Here is a 24,404-nt window from a genome sequence, read left to right on the forward strand (position 1 = left end):
GTGGTATAGCTGATATCACACTGGTCTTTCATTCATCAATGTGATCAGGGTTTGAATCCCTGATTGAACATGAAATGATATTGAGACATTTGCCCAACCAAAAAGGTTTTCTCTGTATACTCCAGTTTCTGCCCACACCATGACCCCTTCATACTTTGATTCAGATCAACAAAATCATATACTGTTGTGAAAATAAATCTTACTTTTAAACGTTTGAAGTTGACTATTCAATTTTGCTTAAACCTGTGCTAAATGATACAAGATGGGAATCTAAAACATTTCTTGACAAGCTTTTGATGCCCAAGGAGCTGGAGTGTCTTAAAGTTCACAGAGTTTAAATGCTGGAGGGTGTTATGGTTCACTGATAAATACTGGAGGGCATTACGGTTCACTGATAAATACTGGAGGGCAGTACGGTTCACTGATAAATACTTGAGGGCATTTCGGTTCACTGATAAATACTGGAGGGCATTACGGTTCACTGATAAATACTGGAGGGCATTACGGTTCACTGATAAATACTGGAGGGCATTACGGTTCACTGATAAATACTGGAGGGCATTACGGTTCACTGATAAATACTGGAGGGCATTACGGTTCACTGATAAATACTGGAGGGCATTACGGTTCACTGATAATTACTGGAGGGCATAACGCTTAACTGAGTAAAATGCTGAGTGGCATTATGGTTAATTAACTGAGTTAAATGCTGAGAGGCATTATTGTTCACTGATAAATACTGGAGGGCATTACCATTTCTGAAACTCATGAATTGATTTTGATTTATAATTTTTTCCAAGCTTAGCTGAATTGATCATGCTAAAAACTGGTAACCAAAAGTCTCCAAGTTTCCTGATAGTAGGTCATTGTGATACTGCTCTAATGAAATCAAATGCCTTCAAATGTGTTTAATTGAATGACCTTGGCCATTACACAGGGGTCAAATGTGTTAAAATCTTTAAATAATTTCTTCTGAAAAAACAATAATCTTATATCTGGTACAAAATGTTTTCAAATTAGAAATGAAGAGGTATTGATTTTGGATCCAAATCAATTACCTTCATCAAACTTGAAATTCACTGGAGTAAAATCTTCAAATAAAATCTGCAGAAGACATGAATTATACATGCCTATTAGACTTCTTCTTGCCCTTTGTTTATCAGACATTTAAAATTTGTTCAGGAATCTTCTGTCTTTGTTTTCAGCATATTTAAACTTTGTAGACATCAAGTCATATGCTTGTGTACTTAAATGTAATTATAGAGTTTCTGCTTTCTGTTTTTAGGAATTCAATCTTGTCCAAGGATCTCCTTACTTAGTGTTTAACCCAATTCATTGATGTTTGATGGTATTGATTATCAATAAACGTAGTTGTGCTTTCTTTGCAGAATTTTGCTTTGAAGATTCTTTCTGTTACATTTCAACTTTGGAATGTGATGTGTTTACATCGTTCTGTGTTGCTCTTGTTGTGTAAATTTTGTGTTGAAGCTATTTTTGTCCCCCCAAAACATGTACCTGATTATGTAACAGTGATATTTATTGCATTCCCAACATTTTGCCATGACTAAAATACTTGTTACAAAGATGGGCTATACTGGGGATTTGTGTGTGTCTTCTTTTGACACTGGCAAATACTGGAACAACAACAGAAAATTCAAAATGTTTTCTATTTCACTGGCACAAACTGAAAATGTAAGATTATATCGTTTTCTGGTTTATCTCTGTATATCTGTCATTTTCCTCTATTCCTGATACATGTGTTGTAATGGTTACTGACTGGTATCTAATCCTGATACATGTGTTGTTACGGTTACTGACTGGTATCTAATCCTGATACATGTGTTGTTACTGACTGGTATCTAATCCTGATACATGTGTTGTTACTGACTGGTATCTAATCCTGATACATGTGTTGTAATGGTTACTGACTGGTATCTAATCCTGATACATGTGTTGTAGCGGTTACTGACTGGTATCTAATCCTGATACATGTGTTGTAGCGGTTACTGACTGGTATCTAATCCTGATACATGTGTTGTTACTGACTGGTATCTAATCCTGATACATGTGTTGTTACTGACTGGTATCTAATCCTGATACATGTGTTGTTATTGACTGGTATCTAATCCTGATACATGTGTTGTAACGGTTACTGACTGGTATCTAATCCTGATACATGTGTTGTTACTGACTGGTATCTAATCCTGATACATGTGTTGTTACGGTTACTGACTGGTATCTAATCCTGATACATGTGTTGTTACTGACTGGTATCTAATCCTGATACATGTGTTGTTACTGACTGGTATCTAATCCTCATACATGTGTTGTAACAGTTACTGACTGGTATCTAATCCTGATACATGTGTTGTTACTGACTGGTATCTAATCCTGATACATGTGTTGTTACTGACTGGTATCTAATCCTGATACATGTGTTGTAATGGTTACTGACTGGTATCTAATCCTGATACATGTGTTGTTACTGACTGGTATCTAATCCTGATACATGTGTTGTTACTGACTGGTCTCTAATCCTGATACATGTGTTGTTACTGACTGGTATCTAATCCTGATACATGTGTTGTAATGGTTACTGACTGGTATCTAATCCTGATACATGTGTTGTAACGGTTACTGACTGGTATCTAATCCTGATACATGTGTTGTAATGGTTACTGACTGGTATCTAATCCTGATACATGTGTTGTAATGGTTACTGACTGGTATCTAATCCTGATACATGTGTTGTAACGGTTACTGACTGGTATCTAATCCTGATACATGTGTTGTTACGGTTACTGACTGGTATCTAATCCTGATACATGTGTTGTTACTGACTGGTATCTAATCCTGATACATGTGTTGTTACTGACTGGTATCTAATCCTGATACATGTGTTGTAACGGTTACTGACTGGTATCTTATCCTGATACATGTGTTGTAACGGTTACTGACTGGTATCTAATCCTGATACATGTGTTGTTACTGACTGGTATCTAATCCTGATACATGTGTTGTTACTGACTGGTATCTAATCCTGATACATGTGTTGTTACTGACTGGTATCTAATCCTGATACATGTGTTGTAACGGTTACTGACTGGTATCTAATCCTGATACATGTGTTGTAGCGGTTACTGACTGGTATCTCATCCTGATACATGTGTTGTAGCGGTTACTGACTGGTATCTAATCCTGATACATGTGTTGTTACTGACTGGTATCTAATCCTGATACATGTGTTGTTACTGACTGGTATCTAATCCTGATACATGTGTTGTAATGGTTACTGACTGGTATCTAATCCTGATACATGTGTTGTTACTGACTGGTATCTAATCCTGATACATGTGTTGTAACGGCTGGTATCTAATCCTGATACATGTGGTTGGTAACAGTTACTGACTGGTATCTAATCCTGATACATGTGTTGTAACGGTTACTGACTGGTATCTAATCCTGATACATGTGTTGTTACTGACTGTTATCTAATCCTGATACATGTGTTGTTACTGACTGGTATCTAATCCTGATACATGTGTGTGTACTGACTGGTATCTAATCCTGATACATGTTGTTGTAGCGGTTACTGACTGGTATCTAATCCTGATACTGTGTGGTTTGTTACTGACTGGTATCTAATCCTGATACATGTGTTGTAACGGTTTACTGACTGGTATCTATATCCTGATACATGTGTTGTTAACAGGTTTACTGACTGGTATCTATCCTGATACATGTGTTGTAACGGTTACTGACTGGTATCTAATCCTGATACATGTGTTGTTACTGACTGGTATCTATCCTGATACTGTGTTTGTAACGTTACTGACTGGTATCTAATCCCTGATACAGTGTTGTAAGTTACTGACTGGTATCTAATCCTGATACATGTGTTGTTACTGACTGGTATCTAATCCTGATACATGTGTTGTTACTGACTGGTATCTAATCCTGATACATGTGTTGTAACAGTTACTGACTGGTATCTAATCCTGATACATGTGTTGTTACTGACTGGTATCTAATCCTGATACATGTGTTGTTACTGACTGGTATCTAATCCTGATACATGTGTTGTAATGGTTACTGACTGGTATCTAATCCTGATACATGTGTTGTAACAGTTACTGACTGGTATCTAATCCTGATACATGTGTTGTTACTGACTGGTATCTAATCCTGATACATGTGTTGTTACTGACTGGTATCTAATCCTGATACATGTGTTGTAACAGTTACTGACTGGTATCTAATCCTGATACATGTGTTGTAGCGGTTACTGACTGGTATCTAATCCTGATACATGTGTTGTTACTGACTGGTATCTAATCCTGATACATGTGTTGTAACGGTTACTGACTGGTATCTAATCCTGATACATGTGTGTAGTTACTGACTGGTAGCTAATCCTGATACATGTGTTTAACGGTTACTGACTGGTATCTAATCCTGAGTACATGTGTTTAACGTTACTGACTGGTATCTAATCTGATACATGTGTTGTACGGTTACTGACTGGTATCTAATCCTGATACATGTGTTGTAACAGTTACTGACTGGTATCTAATCCTGATACATGTGTTGTAACGGTTACTGACTGGTATCTAATCCTGATACATGTGTTGTTACTGACTGGTATCTAATCCTGATACATGTGTTGTAACGGTTACTGACTGGTATCTAATCCTGATACATGTGTTGTAACGGTTACTGACTGGTATCTAATCCTGGATACATGTGTTTGTAACAGTCTGACCTGGTATCTAATCCTGATACATGTGTTGTAACGTTACTGACCTGGTATCTAATCCTGATACATGTGTTGTAGTACTGACTGGTATCTAATCCTGATACATGTGTTGTAACGGTTTACTGACTGGTATCTAATCCTGATACAGGTGTTAGGTTTACTGACTGGTATCTAATCCTGATACATGTGTTGTTACTGACTGGTATCTAATCCTGATACATGTGTTGTAATGGTTACTGACTGGTATCTAATCCTGATACATGTGTTGTTACTGACTGGTATCTAATCCTGATACATGTGTTGTAACGGTTACTGACTGGTATCTAATCCTGATACATGTGTTGTTACTGACTGGTATCTAATCCTGATACATGTGTTGTAACGGTTACTGACTGGTATCTAATCCTGATACATGTGTTGTTACTGACTGGTATCTAATCCTGATACATGTGTTGTAACAGTTACTGACTGGTATCTAATCCTGATACATGTGTTGTTACGGTTACTGACTGGTATCTAATCCTGATACATGTGTTGTTACTGACTGGTATCTAATCCTGATACATGTGTTGTTACTGACTGGTATCTAATCCTGATACATGTGTTGTAACGGTTACTGACTGGTATCTAATCCTGATACATGTGTTGTTACTGACTGGTATCTAATCCTGATACATGTGTTGTTACTGACTGGTATCTAATCCTGATACATGTGTTGTTACTGACTGGTATCTAATCCTGATACATGTGTTGTTACTGACTGGTATCTAATCCTGATACATGTGTTGTTACTGACTGGTATCTAATCCTGATACATGTGTTGTTACTGACTGGTATCTAATCCTGATACATGTGTTGTAATGGTTACTGACTGGTATCTAATCCTGATACATGTGTTGTTACTGACTGGTATCTAATCCTGATACATGTGTTGTTACTGACTGGTATCTAATCCTGATACATGTGTTGTAACAGTTACTGACTGGTATCTAATCCTGATACATGTGTTGTTACTGACTGGTATCTAATCCTGATACATGTGTTGTTACTGACTGGTATCTAATCCTGATACATGTGTTGTAGCGGTTACTGACTGGTATCTAATCCTGATACATGTGTTGTTACTGACTGGTATCTAATCCTGATACATGTGTTGTTACTGACTGGTATCTAATCCTGATACATGTGTTGTTACTGACTGGTATCTAATCCTGATACATGTGTTGTAACAGTTACTGACTGGTATCTAATCCTGATACATGTGTTGTAACAGTTACTGACTGGTATCTAATCCTGATACATGTGTTGTTACTGACTGGTATCTAATCCTGATACATGTGTTGTTACTGACTGGTATCTAATCCTGATACATGTGTTGTTACTGACTGGTATCTAATCCTGATACATGTGTTGTAACAGTTACTGACTGGTATCTAATCCTGATACATGTGCTGTTACTGACTGGTATCTTATCCTGATACATGTGCTGTTACGGTCATTGACTGGTATCAAAAGGGAACATGATAATGCTCAGCTGGGGAGGACAAAATACAGAAGCAATTTAGCTACATGTAAATTGAAATTATCCTTTACTTGTGATTCACTTGATTTAGCAGATTATAGCAGATTAATCCCCAAACTTTAATTGATTCTACAGTTTTACACTAGGGGAGGGGCTTATTTGAGGATAAATACAATAATGGAGTAGGATTTTACTGATAATCTAAAACAAGGGAGTCAACAGATCTGTTTATAGTTAGTCTCCAAGGTGACCCAGAATTATGTTAACGGTATACATCGGCTGATTAACCAATGTTAATGTAATATTAGTAATTCTAAAATAAGATTAGCTTTCTCTGATATCAAGCCTGATTGCTAACCCATTGGTCGAAAAGGTCATATAGGAACTAAAGATTTAGTGACCACTGCTGTCCAAACCACAGGGGCTTGGTCCAAACGGTCAATTGCATAGTGACCATAAAGTCAATAGTTTAATGACAACTCCTGCAATGTATAGAACTGGCATGATAGCTGCTGCTATGATGTTTAATCATTGATTTTAAATAGGTTTATAATCTAATGTCCTAACTTTATCGGTTGATATGATAGAGACATCTTCTTGTTTAAATACAGTGTATACTGGGTATGTTCATATTGTTCATCTCAATAATGTGTTTATAGTTATTGTTTATAACATGCAACTTTGAATAAACCTTCCTGTATCTTGTATGTGTACAGTTATATAATCAGGTACATATATATTATAAGCAGTAAGTGGACTTGATAAGGTTATATGGCTAAACACTAAACAGCTGTATAAATAGGTACCTACATCTGATGAGCAATACTTTATTTGATGGACAGGCTGTGTGTCTACAGATGTATAAGTACGTACCTACAGCTCATGAATATCAAATTCTTCAGCTGTGTTTACATGACTAATGATAAAACAGCTTTGTGATTTAATCTGGTAGTGGGCTGGAGACATCCTAAATAATTAAAGTGACGGACACTAAACATAGTTCAGGTCTACACAAAAATAGGGCTAGACTGTTGATCAAACAGTACAGGTCTACACAAAAATAGGGCTAGACTGTTGATCAAACAGTACAGGTCTACACAAAAATAGGGCTAGACTGTTGATCAAACAGTACAGGTCTACACAAAAATAGGGCTAGACTGTTGATCAAACAGTACAGGTCTACACAAAAATAGGGCTAGACTGTTGATCAAACAGTACAGGTCTACACAAAAATAGGGCTAGACTGTTGATCAAACAGTACAGGTCTACACAAAAATAGGGCTAGACTGTTGATCAAACAGTACAGGTCTACACAAAAATAGGGCTAGACTGTTGATCAAACAGTACAGGTCTACACAAAAATAGGGCTAGACTGTTGATCAAACAGTTTTTAAAGATCTATTCTTACGAAATGAAACTTGAGAGTGGAAAGGATTTCAAGCTCTAACAATTTAAAAAATATCTTCTTACCAAAAATAGATTCAGGTTTAAAAGGATTACCTTTATGTAAATCACAATTTTATTATGATGAATGAAACAGCTGTGTATATGTAAAGATGCATATAACTGTATTTATTTAAATTTTCATACCAGCCCAAAAATAAATAGCAGATATTGTAAAGTAGAGAGTAACCTTATATGACATGTATCTTTAAACCACATTATATACATAAGTGTGAGATATTTCCACTATCCAGGTACTCACTGAACTACTGTTAATATTCATGTCAAAATATGATGATTAGAAACTCTGGATTATCAAGATTAACAAATCAATATGCATTAGAATGACAACGACAAAGCAAAAGTCCTGTCGCTAGGCAGGCTGATCACTCTTACCTGTTTATGTGTTGCCAGAGGGATCTGAGAATTTGTTAGTTTAGGTGAATTTGGACGTATCTCAATGTCTAAAAACATTGATAAGGCATTATAGGGGATTGATCAACAGTCGCTTAAAATGACATGCCTTCCTTGATGCGTATATGTCTGATAATGGTATTTGCACATAAAGTACATAAAGTTCATATTGTGACGTTTAATTCTCTGACTTCAAGTGTACAGCTACAGAGATCCTTTTACAACATTTGAGATTATCTATCGCATACTTATATAGGTTCTTGGAGGATTTTCTCATCAGGATATACATAAATTGTACAAATGAAAGTTGTGCCAGTTTGGCTATATTTACCTGTTTCAGTAGACAGTGAGAGTTGTTTGTGTTTTGTCAGTATTTTATTGTTTCCATAAACAGTGAGAGTTGTTTTGTATTTGTTTATATTTTACTGGTTCTGTTCAGTAGACAGCGAGAGTCTGTCTTTGTTTGTATTTTGCTGTTTCAGTAGACAGTGAGTGTTGTTTGTTTTTGTCTGTATTTTACTGTTTCAGTAGACAGTGAGTGTTGTTTGTTTTTGTCTGTATTTTACTGTTTCAGTAGACAGTGAGTGTTGTTTGTTTTTGTCTGTATTTTACCGTTTCAGTAGACAATAAGAGTTGTTTGTGTTTTGTCAGTATTTTACTGTTTTCATAAACAGTGAGTGTTGTTTTGTGTTTTGTGTTTTGTCTGTATTTTACTGTTTCAGTAGACAGTGAGAGTTGTTTGTGTATTTTATTTACTCCTGTGAAAATGTGGGAAGATGTTGGGTGGGAGGAAATGGTAGATCAATTTATATGTAGCTTCATGTGCTTAAAAATAGAAAGCACTAATGAGTAGATAGTGAATTTATCCATTCCTTATATAGCCTGCTTTGACTTGAGGGACTGATCCCTAAGTCCATCATACATCAATAGGTAGTCCTCTTAGTGGCTATATACAGAGGTTTACTTCAATCCAATCAATCCTACAATTAAATCCTGAAATCTGAACACAAAATGCTCTCTGGTCATATTTATCACATCCATTGAATTCTTTCCTTGTATGTATCTAGTCGATCAGGTGACAGTTAACACCCCAAGAGTGTCTGGCTGGTAAATATAATGTATCTTTTGCTGCATATTTTTGTAAGTGTATTTGCTATATATTACATTTATTATTGCATAATAATTTTTGGTGTACATACTACTGTACTCTCACCTATAGTCTTGTCTTTAATTAGGGCCCACTATTGTGGGTGCCCCATAGTAATCACAGCATCTGTCTGTCCGTCCGTCAGCACATTTGTTTCAAGAGAATCCAGAAGGTCAAACTTTCTGAAAATTTAGACAGTTTTTACACTGTAATGTACAGATATGCAGTAGAGTTCCTTAAAGATCAAGGTCAAGGTCTCTGTTACTAAAAATAAAACTGAATCTATCCTGTCAAAAATACATCATATATAGGCCCTTACAGAAGGCCACGCTTCCTGAATTTCACAGGATGATCGATATGCTGTGAATTGTTATTGCATTAGGGCATCAAAAGATTCCTAAATTCAGGTCAGTGTCACTGTTTCTGAAAAAACTGGGTTTAAACTATTAAAATACATTACCGGGTATATAAGGCCAATGCAGAAGACCAAACTTTCTGAAACATCACATTATGATACACTGTGATTTTATGTGGAAAAGGTGTTTAAAAGTTCCCAAGATCAAGGTCACTGTTACTAAAAATAGAACGAGGCAAATACTGTCAAAAATGATAATGTTAGGCCTTTTAAGAAGACAAAACTTGATGATACACTGTGATATACAGGTGTGTTACATAGTTTACTGTGATATACAGGTGTGTTACATAGTTTACTGTGATATACAGGTGTGTTACATAGTTTACTGTGATATACAGGTGTGTTACATAGTTTACTGTGATATACAGGTGTGTTACATAGTTTACTGTGATATACAGGTGTTACATAGTTTACTGTGATATACAGGTGTGTTACATAGTTTGCTGTGATATACAGGTGTGTTACATAGTTTACTGTGATATACAGGTGTGTTACATAGTTTACTGTGATATACAGGTGTGTTACATAGTTTACTGTGATATACAGGTGTGTTACATAGTTTACTGTGATATACAGGTGTGTTACATAGTTTACTGTGATATACAGGTGTGTTACATAGTTTACTGTGATATACAGGTGTTACATAGTTTACTGTGATATACAGGTGTGTTACATAGTTTACTGTGATATACAGGTGTGTTACATAGTTTACTGTGATATACAGGTGTGTTACATAGTTTACTGTGATATACAGGTGTGTTACATAGTTTACTGTGATATACAGGTGTGTTACATAGTTTACTGTGATATACAGGTGTGTTACATAGTTTACTGTGATATACAGGTGTGTTACATAGTTTACTGTGATATACAGATAAGTAACAGATTTTAAAATGGTCCTATGTTCAAGGACAATTTTATTAAATTGAAAATACAAAAATTAATTAGTCCATAGGTGGGTATAACAACATCAATAGTTGATGAGTGTCCTATTTAATTATATAAAAACAATCCCTGGGTGGATAGAAAGATAAACAGACTGTATTTGATTTATAAATATGGTTGTATCTTATTCAGTCCAGAAATATCAGATACAGGATTGATGATGGTAGCTAACTGGTATTGGCATGTACTTACAGTATACTTAGGATGTTTTGTAAGGAATAAAGCTTGATAGCCATTTTTTTGGTCAGTATCACTTGTGACTTAAATCATTCAGATAAATCTCCCAACCATTGTATTGATATATGTATTTAAATTAATTTTTAAGTCATCTGACACGAAGGGTCAGGATGACCTATAGTCATATGGTGCTTTGTCTGTCGTCTGCGGTGTATAAACTTTTCACATTTCGAATTTCTTCTCAAATTCCAACGGTGGGATTGAGCTGAAACTTGCCTGAAATGATCTTAGATGGTCCTGACCCAGTGTTGTTATTTTTCGGGTCGGTCAGATATCCAAGATGGCCGCTGGTGACAGGAAGTTGTGCTTGTGCTGACCGTACTGTCACACTGGCAGGAGATCCTGCTTCACTGAGACACCAAACTTTCATTTTCTATATATAAGTGTATTTCCACAATTCTACTGGCTGTTTGAGATAGCTTTCGTATAAACCACATGAGGTTTATTGCTGTTATATAATAAAGTTTTACTGATTTTTAGTCAGTTTCAGGCAGTACATATCAGATGTTGAATTTTTTTCGGTAACTTTGAGTAGTTTGACATAAGGTACTAAAAGTCTTATGTTTCATAGACGGTTTTAAAATGATAGAATTTACTATGATGAGATTGATCAGGCCGTACCATAAAAAAATTTGAAATTTTCTTCAAATTTTAAATAACTTGTAAAAAGCGATATTACAAAGTGTCTGGGTATCAGGGAAATATCTACATACATGTACATTACTTTTGGATAAGAATTACACATGCATGTATTGTGCACATTATAGTCTACAAAACAGGTTTATCAACCAATGAAAAGGGATGTTACATCCTTGGCATTATAGAATATTACATATGCTAATTAAAAAATAATCAAAAATCGGCTTGTTTTTGTGCCTCAAACATTTTATAGTCGGGGCATAAAGTGTATACCTTTGGTTGTCATTCTGCCAGAAAGATATAGAACTGTAATTTGGTACGTAGTTGTATAATAATATGTAGGCTTTGTTTATCCTTAATTTGGAAACACTTAGTCAAATTATTGAATATATGCTCTTTTAATTTCTAGCAGAAATGTCTTCAGGCAGCTATTGTGGGTCAATTCTTGCAGTGATTGACAGCTGAAATTACAGTGTTGTGTTGGCAGGATTTCAAATATCTTGTTTAAAATGATATGAATTATTCATCAGACATATTGAGGGTAAAGACATGTTGATGTTTATCAGAAAATAATGACATGACATTAAATCCATCTGCCACAATTCCTTCCTTGAAGCATCAAATTAAAAAAGGGATAAGTCTTGGCGATTAAATTTTCTATTTGTAATTCAGGTGATTTTATTTGAAATGTTGCGAAGAAAATTTGAGGTTTGTGTGTAATTTTGTAGGTTACATATGATGAAAATATAACAGGGCTTTGATTCCTAAAATATACTGCGGCTGTGATTCCTAAATATACCAGGGCTGTGATCCCTAAAATATACTGCGGCTGTGATTCCTAAATATACCAGGGCTGTGATTCCTAAAATATACTGCGGCTGTGATTCCTAAAATATACCAGGGCTGTGATTCCTAAATATACCGGGGCCGTGATTCCTAAAATATACCAGGGCTGTGATCCCTAAAATATACCAGGGCTGTGATTCCTAAATATACCGGGGCCGTGATTCCTAAAATATACCAGGGCTGTGATCCCTAAAATATACCAGGGCTGTGATTCCTAAATATACCGGGGCCGTGATTCCTAAAATATACCAGGGCTGTGATCCCTAAAATATACCAGGGCTGTGATTCCTAAATATACCGGGGCCGTGATTCCTAAAATATACCAGGGCTGTGATCCCTAAAATATACCAGGGCTGTGATTCCTAAATATACCGGGGCCGTGATTCCTAAAATATACCAGGGCTGTGATCCCTAAAATATACCAGGGCTGTGATTCCTATTATATGCCGGGGCTGTGATCCCTAAAATATTAATTTGCGATGCCCTATAATCAGTGACTATGAACATTTTCTAATTAAGATAGATGTATGTCATGCTTGATAGATGTGAAAACAATATCAGGATGAATTACAGTATTTATCGTCAAATAAGCCCCCTCCCTTATTACAATATTTATCCTCAAATAAGCCCCTCCTCTATTTCAGTATTTATCCTCAAATAAGCCCCCTCCCCTGTTTCAGTATTTATCCTCAAATAAGCCCCCTCCCCTATTACAGTATTTATCCTCAAATAAGCCCCCTCCCCTATTACAGTATTTATCCTCAATTAAGCCCTCTCCCCTATTACAGTATTTAACCTCACATAAGCCCTCACCCCTATTACAGTATTTATCCTCAAATAAGCCCTCTCCCCTATTACAGTATTTATCCTCAAATAAGCCCCCTCCCTTATTACAGTATTTATCCTCAAATAAGCCCCCTCCCTTATTACAGTATTTATCCTCAAATAAGCCCTCACCCCTATTACAGTATTTATCCTCAAATAAGCCCCCTCCCCTATTACAGTATTTATCCTCACAAAAGCCCTCTCCCCTAACTGTTCCAACAGGACATCACCATCAAAGAAACACATTATATTGGTAAGGCTATATTAAGTAGTAACAGTTTGTATGTTTATATCTTGCAGTCATTAGAAGACCCTGTGCAGCTGTCTCGTCTTGAACTTGTCATAGAGGGAACAATAGATGACTCCGGGACTCAGTATGAGGGACTCATAGGTAAGTACAGGGACTTTACTTTGTCCTGAACTCCCATAAACAGCCTGTAATTTTGTGTTAAGAGAAGCCTAAACCCTAAAGTAAGTGTGTCATTGCAATAAGGTATCATAAACCCTTAAGTAAGTTAGTCATTGCAATAAGGTATCATAAACCCTTAAGTAAGTGGGTCACTGCAATAAGGTATCATAAACCCTTAAATGGGTCGTTGCAATAAGGTATCATAAACCCTTAAGTAAGTGGGTCGTTGCAATAAGGTATCATAAACCCTTAAGAAAGTGGGTCGTTGCAATAAGGTATCATAAACCCTTAAATGGGTCGTTGCAATAAGGTATCATAAACCCTTAAGTAAGTGGGTCATTGCAATAAGGTATCATAAACCCTTAAGTAAGTGGATCATTGCAATAAGGTATCATAAACCCTTAAGTAAGTGGGTCATTGCAATAAGGTATCATAAACCCTTAAGTAAGTGGATCATTGCAATAAGGTATCATAAACCCTTAAGTAAGTGGGTCATTGCAATAAGGTATCATAAACCCTTAAGTAAGTGGATCATTTCAATAAGGTATCATAAACCCTTAAGTAAGTGGGTCATTGCAATAAGGTATCATAAACCCTTAAGTAAGTGGATCATTGCAATAAGGTATCATAAACCCTTAAGTAAGTGGATCATTGCAGTAATAAATAGATGAATAAATTGTGAGTATGAGATCCAAAGTATTAGAAGGTAGTTTTGTTGCTGTTCTGTGATGCCAAGTAGACAGATTCCACAAGGAATACAAGAGTCTGGCTGTAAAGTTGAGTAATCAGAAGTTAAAGACGACCATATCAGCATCTAGCTGGGTTTCTCGGCTTTAATCTAAATGTTGACTAGTTTCAACACTAAGGCGTGTCGTCAACGAAGCAAATTTAAAAACCAAACATTCGAGTATAAAGTATAAAATGTGCCTAAAATAAGTGGATCATTGCAGTAAAGTAGCGTATGTATAAAGAACTCATTCGTGGGCAGCTAGTTCTTTTTATACATACATTTTATCTTTGACACTTAATCTTTAAAGTTCCTATGAATATCCTATAAATGTCAGTTGACTCGATGTTCCTACAGGTGTGATTCGACAGAACCACTTGCTGGACAGTAGAAGATCCTACTCCTGTATCAAGTTCCTGGTCAGTTTGGCCAACAGGTGCTCTGCAGCCAAGAACTACCTAATGCAGATCCCTCCAAAGTGGCAGTGGGCAGTCAACTGGCTAAAGAAAAAGGTAGAGAAGTAGTGTTGGTGATCAGCTGACAGTTTTAATCCTATAGACATGAAGTACATGTAGCTCAGAGAGGGGAGTATCCACAGATATGTGGAGAATCCACAGATTTATGTTGGCTGTGTAAAGAATGCAATAAAAGTTCACATCAGCATTACTGAAGAGTATTTCTGAAATGTTTGTATGTTCACTTTTTGCAATTTCTCTTGTGACTTCATTTTTAGCTCACCTGGCCCTAAGGATATGGCACTCTGGACAGGCGAAAGAGCTCCCAAAAGCGGAAATATAGCAAAAAAAAATTTTAAATAATTAAAATCCTTTTTCTTTTTCAAGAATAACAGGATTCGATCCACCTGCAATTTGAACCATTATTGGGAGAGGTAGTTCAAAAAAGGAAAATGTTTGGAATATAACTTAAATGAGATTATTTTGCCAAAATTACTGAAATATCCAGATGAGAGATGCATGCCCTATAGGCCTCTTGTGAAAGTTATTTTGATCAAGTTTCATATATTGGTCAAGTATTAATATATCTTGAATGAGTTCATGGGTGCCAAGATTATGGACAAGGTCACTGTTGTTATTTTAGGAAATCTTGTGTGATCCCTCCAGCAACTTTCATTTTTAAACAGATCTTGACCTCAGTTGGCCTCAGGGCTTATTGCAGGATGTTTCTGATGAGCGGTATAGCTCAAAGTAATAAATGAACTTGAACTTGTGGGTGCTTGGATTGAAATGTGATTTGTATCACTTGCAAAGCCTTGTTTGTAATGGAAATTGGTTGCTCGCAATAAATTGTTGTCAAATATTCATTGGTTTTAAAAGCTTTCTGCTTGTTTTTCAGATGTCTGAGTATTATTGGAATCCTTCCTCCACCTCAACTGTATCTAATGAAGACTCCAATCGCAAGTCATTCCAGCGAACAATCAGCGCCCAGGTTAGTCATTGTCTTATCTGTATACATTGTAGGATTTCTTACTGTACTATCTGTATACATTGTAGGATTTCTGACTGTACTATCTGTATACATTGTAAGATAACTGACTGTATTATCTGTATACATTGTAAGATAACTGAATATCTTATCTGTATACATTGTAGGATTTCTGACTGAACAATCTGTATACATTGTAGGATTTCTGACTGTACTATCTGTATACATTGTAGGATTTCTGATTGTCTTATCTGTATACATTGTAGGATTTCTGACTGTACTATCTGTATACATTGTAGGATTTCTGACTGTACTATCTGTATACATTGTAGGATTTCTGACTGTATTATCTGTATACATTGTAGGATTTCTGTCTGTACTATCTGTATACATTGTAGGATTTCTGACTGTACTATCTGTATACATTGTAGGATTTCTGTCTGTACTATCTGTATACATTGTAGGATTTCTGATTGTACTATCTGTATACATTGTAGGATTTCTGACTGTACTATCTGTATACATTGTAGGATTTCTGACTGTACTATCTGTATACATTGTAAGATAACTGACTGTACTATCTGTATACATTGTAAGATAACTGACTGTACTATCTGTATACATTGTAGGATTTCTGACTGTACTATCTGTATACATTGTAAGATAACTGACTGTATTATCTGTATACATTGTAGGATTTCTGACTGTACTATCTGTATACATTGTAGGATTTCTGACTGTACTATCTGTATACATTGTAAGATAACTGACTGTATTATCTGTATACATTGTAGGATTTCTGACTGTACTATCTGTATACATTGTAGGATTTCTGACTGTACTATCTGTATACATTGTAGGATTTCTGACTGTACTATCTGTATACATTGTAAGATAACTGACTGAACTATCTGTATACATTGTAGGATTTCTGTCTGTACTATCTGTATACATTGTAGGATTTCTGACTGTACTATCTGTATACATTGTAGGATTTCTGACTGTACTATCTGTAAACATTGTAGGATTTCTGACTGTACTATCTGTATACATTGTAGGATTTCTGACTGTACTATCTGTATACATTGTAGGATTTCTGACTACTATCTGTATACATTGTAGGATTTCTGATTGTACTATCTGTATACATTGTAGGATTTCTGACTGTACTATCTGTATACATTGTAGGATTTCTGACTACTATCTGTATACATTGTAGGATTTCTGACTGTACTATCTGTATACATTGTAGGATTTCTGACTGTACTATCTGTATACATTGTAGGATTTCTGACTACTATCTGTATACATTGTAGGATTTCTGATTGTACTATCTGTATACATTGTAGGATTTCTGTCTGTACTATCTGTATACATTGTAGGATTTCTGACTGTACTATCTGTATACATTGTAGGATTTCTGACTGTACTATCTGTAAACATTGTAGGATTTCTGACTACTATCTGTATACATTGTAGGATTTCTGACTGTACTATCTGTATACATTGTAAGATAACTGACTGTATTATCTGTATACATTGTAGGATTTCTGACTGTACTATCTGTATACATTGTAGGATTTCTGACTGTACTATCTGTATACATTGTAAGATAACTGACTGTATTATCTGTATACATTGTAGGATTTCTGACTGTACTATCTGTATACATTGTAGGATTTCTGACTGTACTATCTGTATACATTGTAGGATTTCTGACTGTACTATCTGTATACATTGTAAGATAACTGACTGAACTATCTGTATACATTGTAGGATTTCTGATTGTACTATCTGTATACATTGTAGGATTTCTGTCTGTACTATCTGTATACATTGTAGGATTTCTGACTGTACTATCTGTAAACATTGTAGGATTTCTGACTGTACTATCTGTATACATTGTAGGATTTCTGACTGTACTATCTGTATACATTGTAGGATTTCTGACTACTATCTGTATACATTGTAGGATTTCTGATTGTACTATCTGTATACATTGTAGGATTTCTGACTGTACTATCTGTATACATTGTAGGATTTCTGACTACTATCTGTATACATTGTAGGATTTCTGACTGTACTATCTGTATACATTGTAGGATTTCTGACTGTACTATCTGTATACATTGTAGGATTTCTGACTACTATCTGTATACATTGTAGGATTTCTGATTGTACTATCTGTATACATTGTAGGATTTCTGTCTGTACTATCTGTATACATTGTAGGATTTCTGACTGTACTATCTGTATACATTGTAGGATTTCTGACTGTACTATCTGTAAACATTGTAGGATTTCTGACTACTATCTGTATACATTGTAGGATTTCTGACTGTACTATCTGTATACATTGTAGGATTTCTGACTACTATCTGTATACATTGTAGGATTTCTGATTGTACTATCTGTATACATTGTAGGATTTCTGTCTGTACTATCTGTATACATTGTAGGATTTCTGACTGTACTATCTGTATACATTGTAGGATTTCTGACTGTACTATCTGTAAACATTGTAGGATTTCTGACTACTATCTGTATACATTGTAGGATTTCTGACTACTATCTGTATACATTGTAGGATTTATCGATGTTTTAGGTCTGGTGTTTATGAACATTCTGGGATTTCCCCCTAATTTATAAACATTTAATTATTTTAGTCTACCCTGGATGATGCCAATGCCCTGTTGATGGAACTTGAGACTCATGAAGGGACGGGGTCTGCTTTAGACATGGATACTAATGGAAACAAATCAGACATGGAGACAGACACAACAGACAAGACAACTGCTCCAACAGACAGTCAGTCTGATACACACATGCCTACAGAGGAGGAGGAAAAGGTCCAGAAGCCCAACACTTGAAAAGCCAATGTCTTTCTTCTGGGTCAAGCTCACCTTTCTATAGTCAGCAATTCTTTTGGAAGAACAAAGATTATCTTTGGAGTCTTAAGTGGATTTCTTAAAGGTTTTTTTTTTTCGTGATTAAGGCTATTCTAATATATCAAAGTTCAAGATGGGACGTTCATCAATACATGGTAGAGGTTGTTCAATCCAGAAAGGTTGATGTTAATTGATAGTGAATTTATACCTATGTTTTTCAGGCATTAGTCAAGTGAGTGTATTCTGGAGTCAAGTGTGTGTACTCTAGGGTAAAGTGCATGCACTCAAGGGGTCAAACAAGTGCACTCAAGGGTCTAGCAAATGTTTGGGGTAAACAAGTGTAATATAGATACAAGAAAGTACACTGATCAAACAAGTGTACTTTACAGTTACGGGAGTGCTCTCTGTAGTCATGCAAGTGCACTACATTTTGGTGTCAAACGAGTGTATTCTAGGGTCAAGTGAGTGCACTACATCCTGGGGTCAAACAAGTGTATTCTAGGGTCAAGTGAGTGCACTACATCCTGGGGTCAAACAAGTGTATTCTAGGCTCAAGCAAGTGCACTACATCCTGGGGTCAAACAAGTGTATTCTAGGGTCAAGTGAGTGCACTACATCCTGGGGTTAAACGAGTGTATTCTAGGGTCAAGCAAGTGCACTACATCCTGGGGTCAAACGAGTGTATTCTAGGGTCAAGTGAGTGCACTACATCCTGGGGTTAAACGAGTGTATTCTAAGGTCAGCGATTGCACTCTGGGTCAAGTGAATGTACTGTGGGGGCAAGTGAGTGCATGCACTGTAAGGTCATGATTAAGTGAAATTTACTTTGAAGTCAGAAAGTGGAGAAATCAGTCGAATGTGTACTGTCATTGAGTGCACTGTGATTTTAAAAGGAGTGCTCAATGCGATCAAGTTAGTGTACAGAAGGAAGGCCATATGTTCAGTGCTGTGATATAAACTCTCCATGATTAAGGCTGCCAATGTTGATGTATGGATCATTTGGCTTGATTGGATTAGAAAACACTTGCACTGAAAATGACTCCTGACATTTATTTGCCCTAGTGACCAGACATGTGAAACCTGTTCATGTAATGGATGAAGGTCAGATTGACGAGGATAAATGTCGAGTCTGATTGAATCCACTGAAGTTCTATTGACACTATATAATACAAATATGAACAGCAATGAACACCAATCAGTCACAAGGAGTGTGATATGTTCACTATTTTACTCATGATATGCAATGTCTTAATATGTCTCTTATACACACACCACTGTTGTTATAGATTTTGATAATTATTTATTACAACCACATTCAAATTTTGTTCTAATCAATTGAACTTTTGAGTTGAAGAATTGTCACTTTTTAAGTTGTATCATCCTAAATATGTATACTAATTATAAGTGCTGAGTCCAGAACACCAAACCTGTGGGGAACTTTCACTTCAAGGAAATGGTTTTAATCTGTTTATTATACCTATCCTCATTGCTGGTCATTGCCAGTTTTTAATGCTTACATGGTCAAACTGAGACAGTACTGTGACATGGAGGTCCAAGTCCTACTGCATCGTTATATAGTTCCTTTAATTGTTGCAGCTGACTCCAGTTTCTTGATTCATGTATTTAAATAAAAAATATTTTGAGGTTTCTCTTATTTTAATCCATGGTTTACCAGAGTAATTCAATTGGAGAAACATTTTAGATATATTTCACGTAACTTGTGCCACATACTGCAAGCAGTAGAAGCAAAAATTTATCTAATGAAAAACTGGCTGTAACTGGTAAAAGACTGCTGTATTCTATAAATGTTATAAAATCTATAATTGAATGAACAATATGATATTACTTACCCAGTTTAAGGTTATGCTGTAACTAGAGGAAAAATTATTCTGTAAGGTGTACATTGTTATATTGTAACCACTGTAAAATTACTCTGTAAAACATACAAGATCATGCTGTAACAAGTACAATGTTATGATGTAACCACTCTAAGGTTATGCTGTAATTAGTATAAAATTATTCTGTAAAATGTACCAGGTTATGCTGTAACACATACAAGGTTATACTGTAACCACTCTAAGGTTATGCTGTGATCAGTAAAAGTTTTTGCTGTATCCAGTAAAGTTTTTGCTGTATCCAGTAAAGGTTTATGCTGTAACTATTGTAAGATTATATTTTAACTGCTACAAGGTTAGACTATAAGTTACGTGTAAAATTATGCTGTGTAAAGATTATGATGTAACTATTGTAAGGTTATGCAGTAATCAGTAAAATGGTTTGCTTTAAGGTTATATGCTGTTCACAGTTTAAGGTTGTTCTTATCGACCAATGACAATGAGACACTATGTGGCTATCAAATAAATGTAGCATCTATGCTATTTTTGTTCAAAATATATTAGCGGTGCATGATGATGAAAAACAGATATTTGGAAATATTAATTTATTGCAAGAAGTTCATTTGAAAATACGTGGGAAACTTAATCTTTGTTTTGCTCCTTCGTACATTGTAAACAGATTAAATATTTTGTATATACATGTAGTACCAAAACGTATATATGCAAGGTAAAAATGATTGTATGCTGACAAATTAATGGCTTTTTAACCTTATCTATAGCTTAACAAATCTCTGCCGCTTCTCATGCGGTTTTACAATGTACCCCATGGGGAGGGGGGTCCTTTCGGGAAAATCATATGCCAAGTGATCCACCTATGTTGTATTTCTGATTATTGTAACTGAAGGTTGGAATCATTTGGTTTTTGTACTTGGAAAAATTAAGAGAAATAATTTTCCCTAACTATATTATAGTATCTTCTCTCTCTGACATTTTTTCAGAAATGACGAAAATATGTATATTTTTGTTACATTTCTTCTGAGAAATGAATTGCTGATCAAAGATTTTTTATGATGATTTATGAAATTCCTTATTTTCACTATTTTATGTTACAGAAGAAAGCAACAAATGGAAGGAATAAATGCTATAAATGTATTATTTCTAATTAGTTACTTGTTCTTTACCCACTACTATACAGCACCACCTGCAAATACATGTATACAATGATTGACCGAGATGTTGAGGAGTTGATTGACCCAGAATTTGAAGTTAAATAGTTGTACAGATGATAGTTTCTATTTGACAAACTGAAACAATACAGAGGTTCTAAGTGCTGCACATGACTTTAACTTGACGTTTAAATGTCACTAGGCCATTATACGTAGATACCAGGTGTTCCATCAATGTAACTATTCCATCAGTAGTCAGAAGCCTATTTATTTCCCCAACGAAGTGGACGGGGGATATACAAATGGGTTTCTGTCCGTCCGGATTGGCTTTGCACTGAAAATTTTTTGATGGAATGATCGGATTTTGATGAAACTTGCTTGGTAGACTACTTACCTTAATCCCTTGCTCAAGTTTGATTATCAGCATATTCTGCGAATATCTAATAAGGATGCTGTGATATGATTGGCCGATTGCTTTCTGCTAGATATCTTTTGAAAGAATGATTGGATTTTGATGAAAGAATGATTGGATTTGATGAAACTTGCTTGGTAGACTTATTACCTCAACCCCTCGCTCAAGTTTGATTATGGGTATATTCTGCACATATCTAATGAGGCTGCTGTGATCTGATTGTCTGATTGCTTTCCACCAGATTCTTTTGAAGTAATGATCGGATTTTGATGAAACTCGCTTGGTATACTTGTAAATAATTATGTTGATTACTTTCACAGGAACTTAATGACTGAACACAAATACATGTAATGATTCTAAATGCTACGTCATGTGTTTCATGTTTCATTTTGTTCCCAGCTGATTATTAAGTATTGATTACCCGATCTGCATGGAATTTTGTCAAGATTTCGGTTCACAAAAATACATAATAGATCAAATATCAAAGTCATTAGGTTTAAAGGTCAAAATCAAATTTATCTTTTTACTGATGAACATTTTGCTATAGATAATCAAAGGTCAAGGTCACTAGGTCAAAAATCAAGGTCTAACATTAAGCTTTTTACTGATTAACATTTTGTGAAGACATTATGAAGTAAAATTATTCAGAATTAATGAGTCAGTTGACCAAACATCTAAGCCATTGGGTCAAAATTCAACGTTATTTGTCAGGGACAAATGGATCTCTGATTTTGACCCTAGTTCTAATAATAGTGGGGGAGGTATTTACAGTTTAAACAAGCATGCTGGGTATTTCTAAAGCAATACATGTCCCCCCCTGGCGCCTGCTAAAAATAGTAAGTGATCTTGACCAAAAAACCCTAAAACTCTTAACTTGATCTGAAGCTACATACTCCACTTTTTCCAACATACCTTGAAACATGTCTTGGAGAAAAGTGCGGAAAACTGAGTGGATGGACAAGAAAACCTATCTACCAGATTTCACAGGTAGGGGACTAATAAAACAAAAAATATGGCCGTGGATGGGAAAAAGTCACTTCATAGTACATATATAATACATAACTTGCTTCCTTGTGATTTGTTTTTTAAGTCAAAATGTTAAATGTAAATCGCTGTGATATGGGCAGATGGCTATTTGATGATTTTAGGGGATACATTGCCACACTATTGGGTTCTTGCTAACCTGTCAATGATCTAGTCAAACATCGATGATTTGAACTTCGTTGATTCAAATTTCTTGCTGTATTGAACTTTTTGCTTAGTCCTGAATTTCCTCACTATATAACGCTACTAACGAAGTTAGTATTGCAGAGATATGTTAAACATGTTTTTAAGTCACCTGAGAAGAAGTCTCAAGTGACCTAATTGCCTTTTGTACGTCGTCGTGCGCTGTCCGTCCTCTGTTGTGTATCTAACTAATTTACATTTTTGACTTCTTCTCCAAAACTGCTGAACCAAATTCAATGAAATTTGGCAGAAAGCTTCTATGGCTAAAGGTCAACCAAAATTGTGAATTATATGGTCCCCCCACCCCCCAGGGGCCTGATATGGTGGAATCACTCTTCATAAATGGAATGGTCTTAAGGTGCTTTACCAAACTGGTGAATTTCATGACCCTGGAGAGGGGGTTAACTTTACCATAGTTTATATAGGGAAATCACAATTTTGACTATCATTTGTGTGATTTCTATTGGAATTCATTCTAACTTTGTTAACATTATCAGCATGGGATGACAGCTTGATGGTTTGCACATGTTGGCACTGACTGACCCCCCTGGGGCTGATGAGCGGGGGTCAAAAAGGGTCAATTAAATTAACTTATAGATATTTCAAAACTCATGTGACCGTTAAGGCCCATGGGCCTCTTATTAAAATTTGCAGAAAAGAAATTCTTCTAGACTGTAGAGTTAACCCCAAGTTAGTAGAGAGTAGACAGTAATATTTAGACTACTTTGAATTGAATCAGAGTATATTACACAGCTTTCCCTTTGTAACAGAATTTGTGAATAGATATACATTTCAGTAGGGATTGGCTTGTAATTAGGTTAAGAAAGGTGATATCAGTGTTAAATCAAATCATATGTACAATTCATAGGCTTGTAATTATAACGTGTCCATCCAGAAAAGTCACTTTCCAATCACATTTTGCAGTTACTTTCTTTTTTTACCTGTTTTAAATATTTGTGATATGATTTTCATGATTTTCATCATTAAGAGTCTCTAACATTCAGATTTTAAAAATTGTTATAAACTGTGATTAGCCTATATAGCTAGCTAGAAAATCACCTTTTGAGCAACTTGGCCCAGATATCATATCTGATAAGATTGATAAAGA

General features: G+C 35.5%; 1 protein-coding gene across 2 annotated transcripts in view; it reads left to right on the top strand.

The window, feature by feature from the left end:
* LOC117325502 (ubiquitin carboxyl-terminal hydrolase 24-like) overlaps window positions 1-21,648 on the top strand; it is a 75,672-nt gene extending 54,024 nt beyond the window's left edge. For both annotated transcript variants that reach the window (XM_033881762.1, XM_033881763.1), the window contains 4 exons: window positions 13,490-13,580; window positions 14,683-14,837; window positions 15,679-15,771; window positions 18,435-21,648. In XM_033881762.1, coding sequence (XP_033737653.1) covers window positions 13,490-13,580; window positions 14,683-14,837; window positions 15,679-15,771; window positions 18,435-18,638 — 543 coding nt within the window. In that variant the 3' untranslated portion in view covers window positions 18,639-21,648. The remainder of the gene's footprint in view (window positions 1-13,489; window positions 13,581-14,682; window positions 14,838-15,678; window positions 15,772-18,434) is intronic.
* Window positions 21,649-24,404: the final 2,756 nt, after the last annotated feature.

Source organism: Pecten maximus, chromosome 4 (assembly GCF_902652985.1).
Source record: "Pecten maximus chromosome 4, xPecMax1.1, whole genome shotgun sequence".
NCBI lineage: Eukaryota > Metazoa > Mollusca > Bivalvia > Pectinida > Pectinidae > Pecten > Pecten maximus.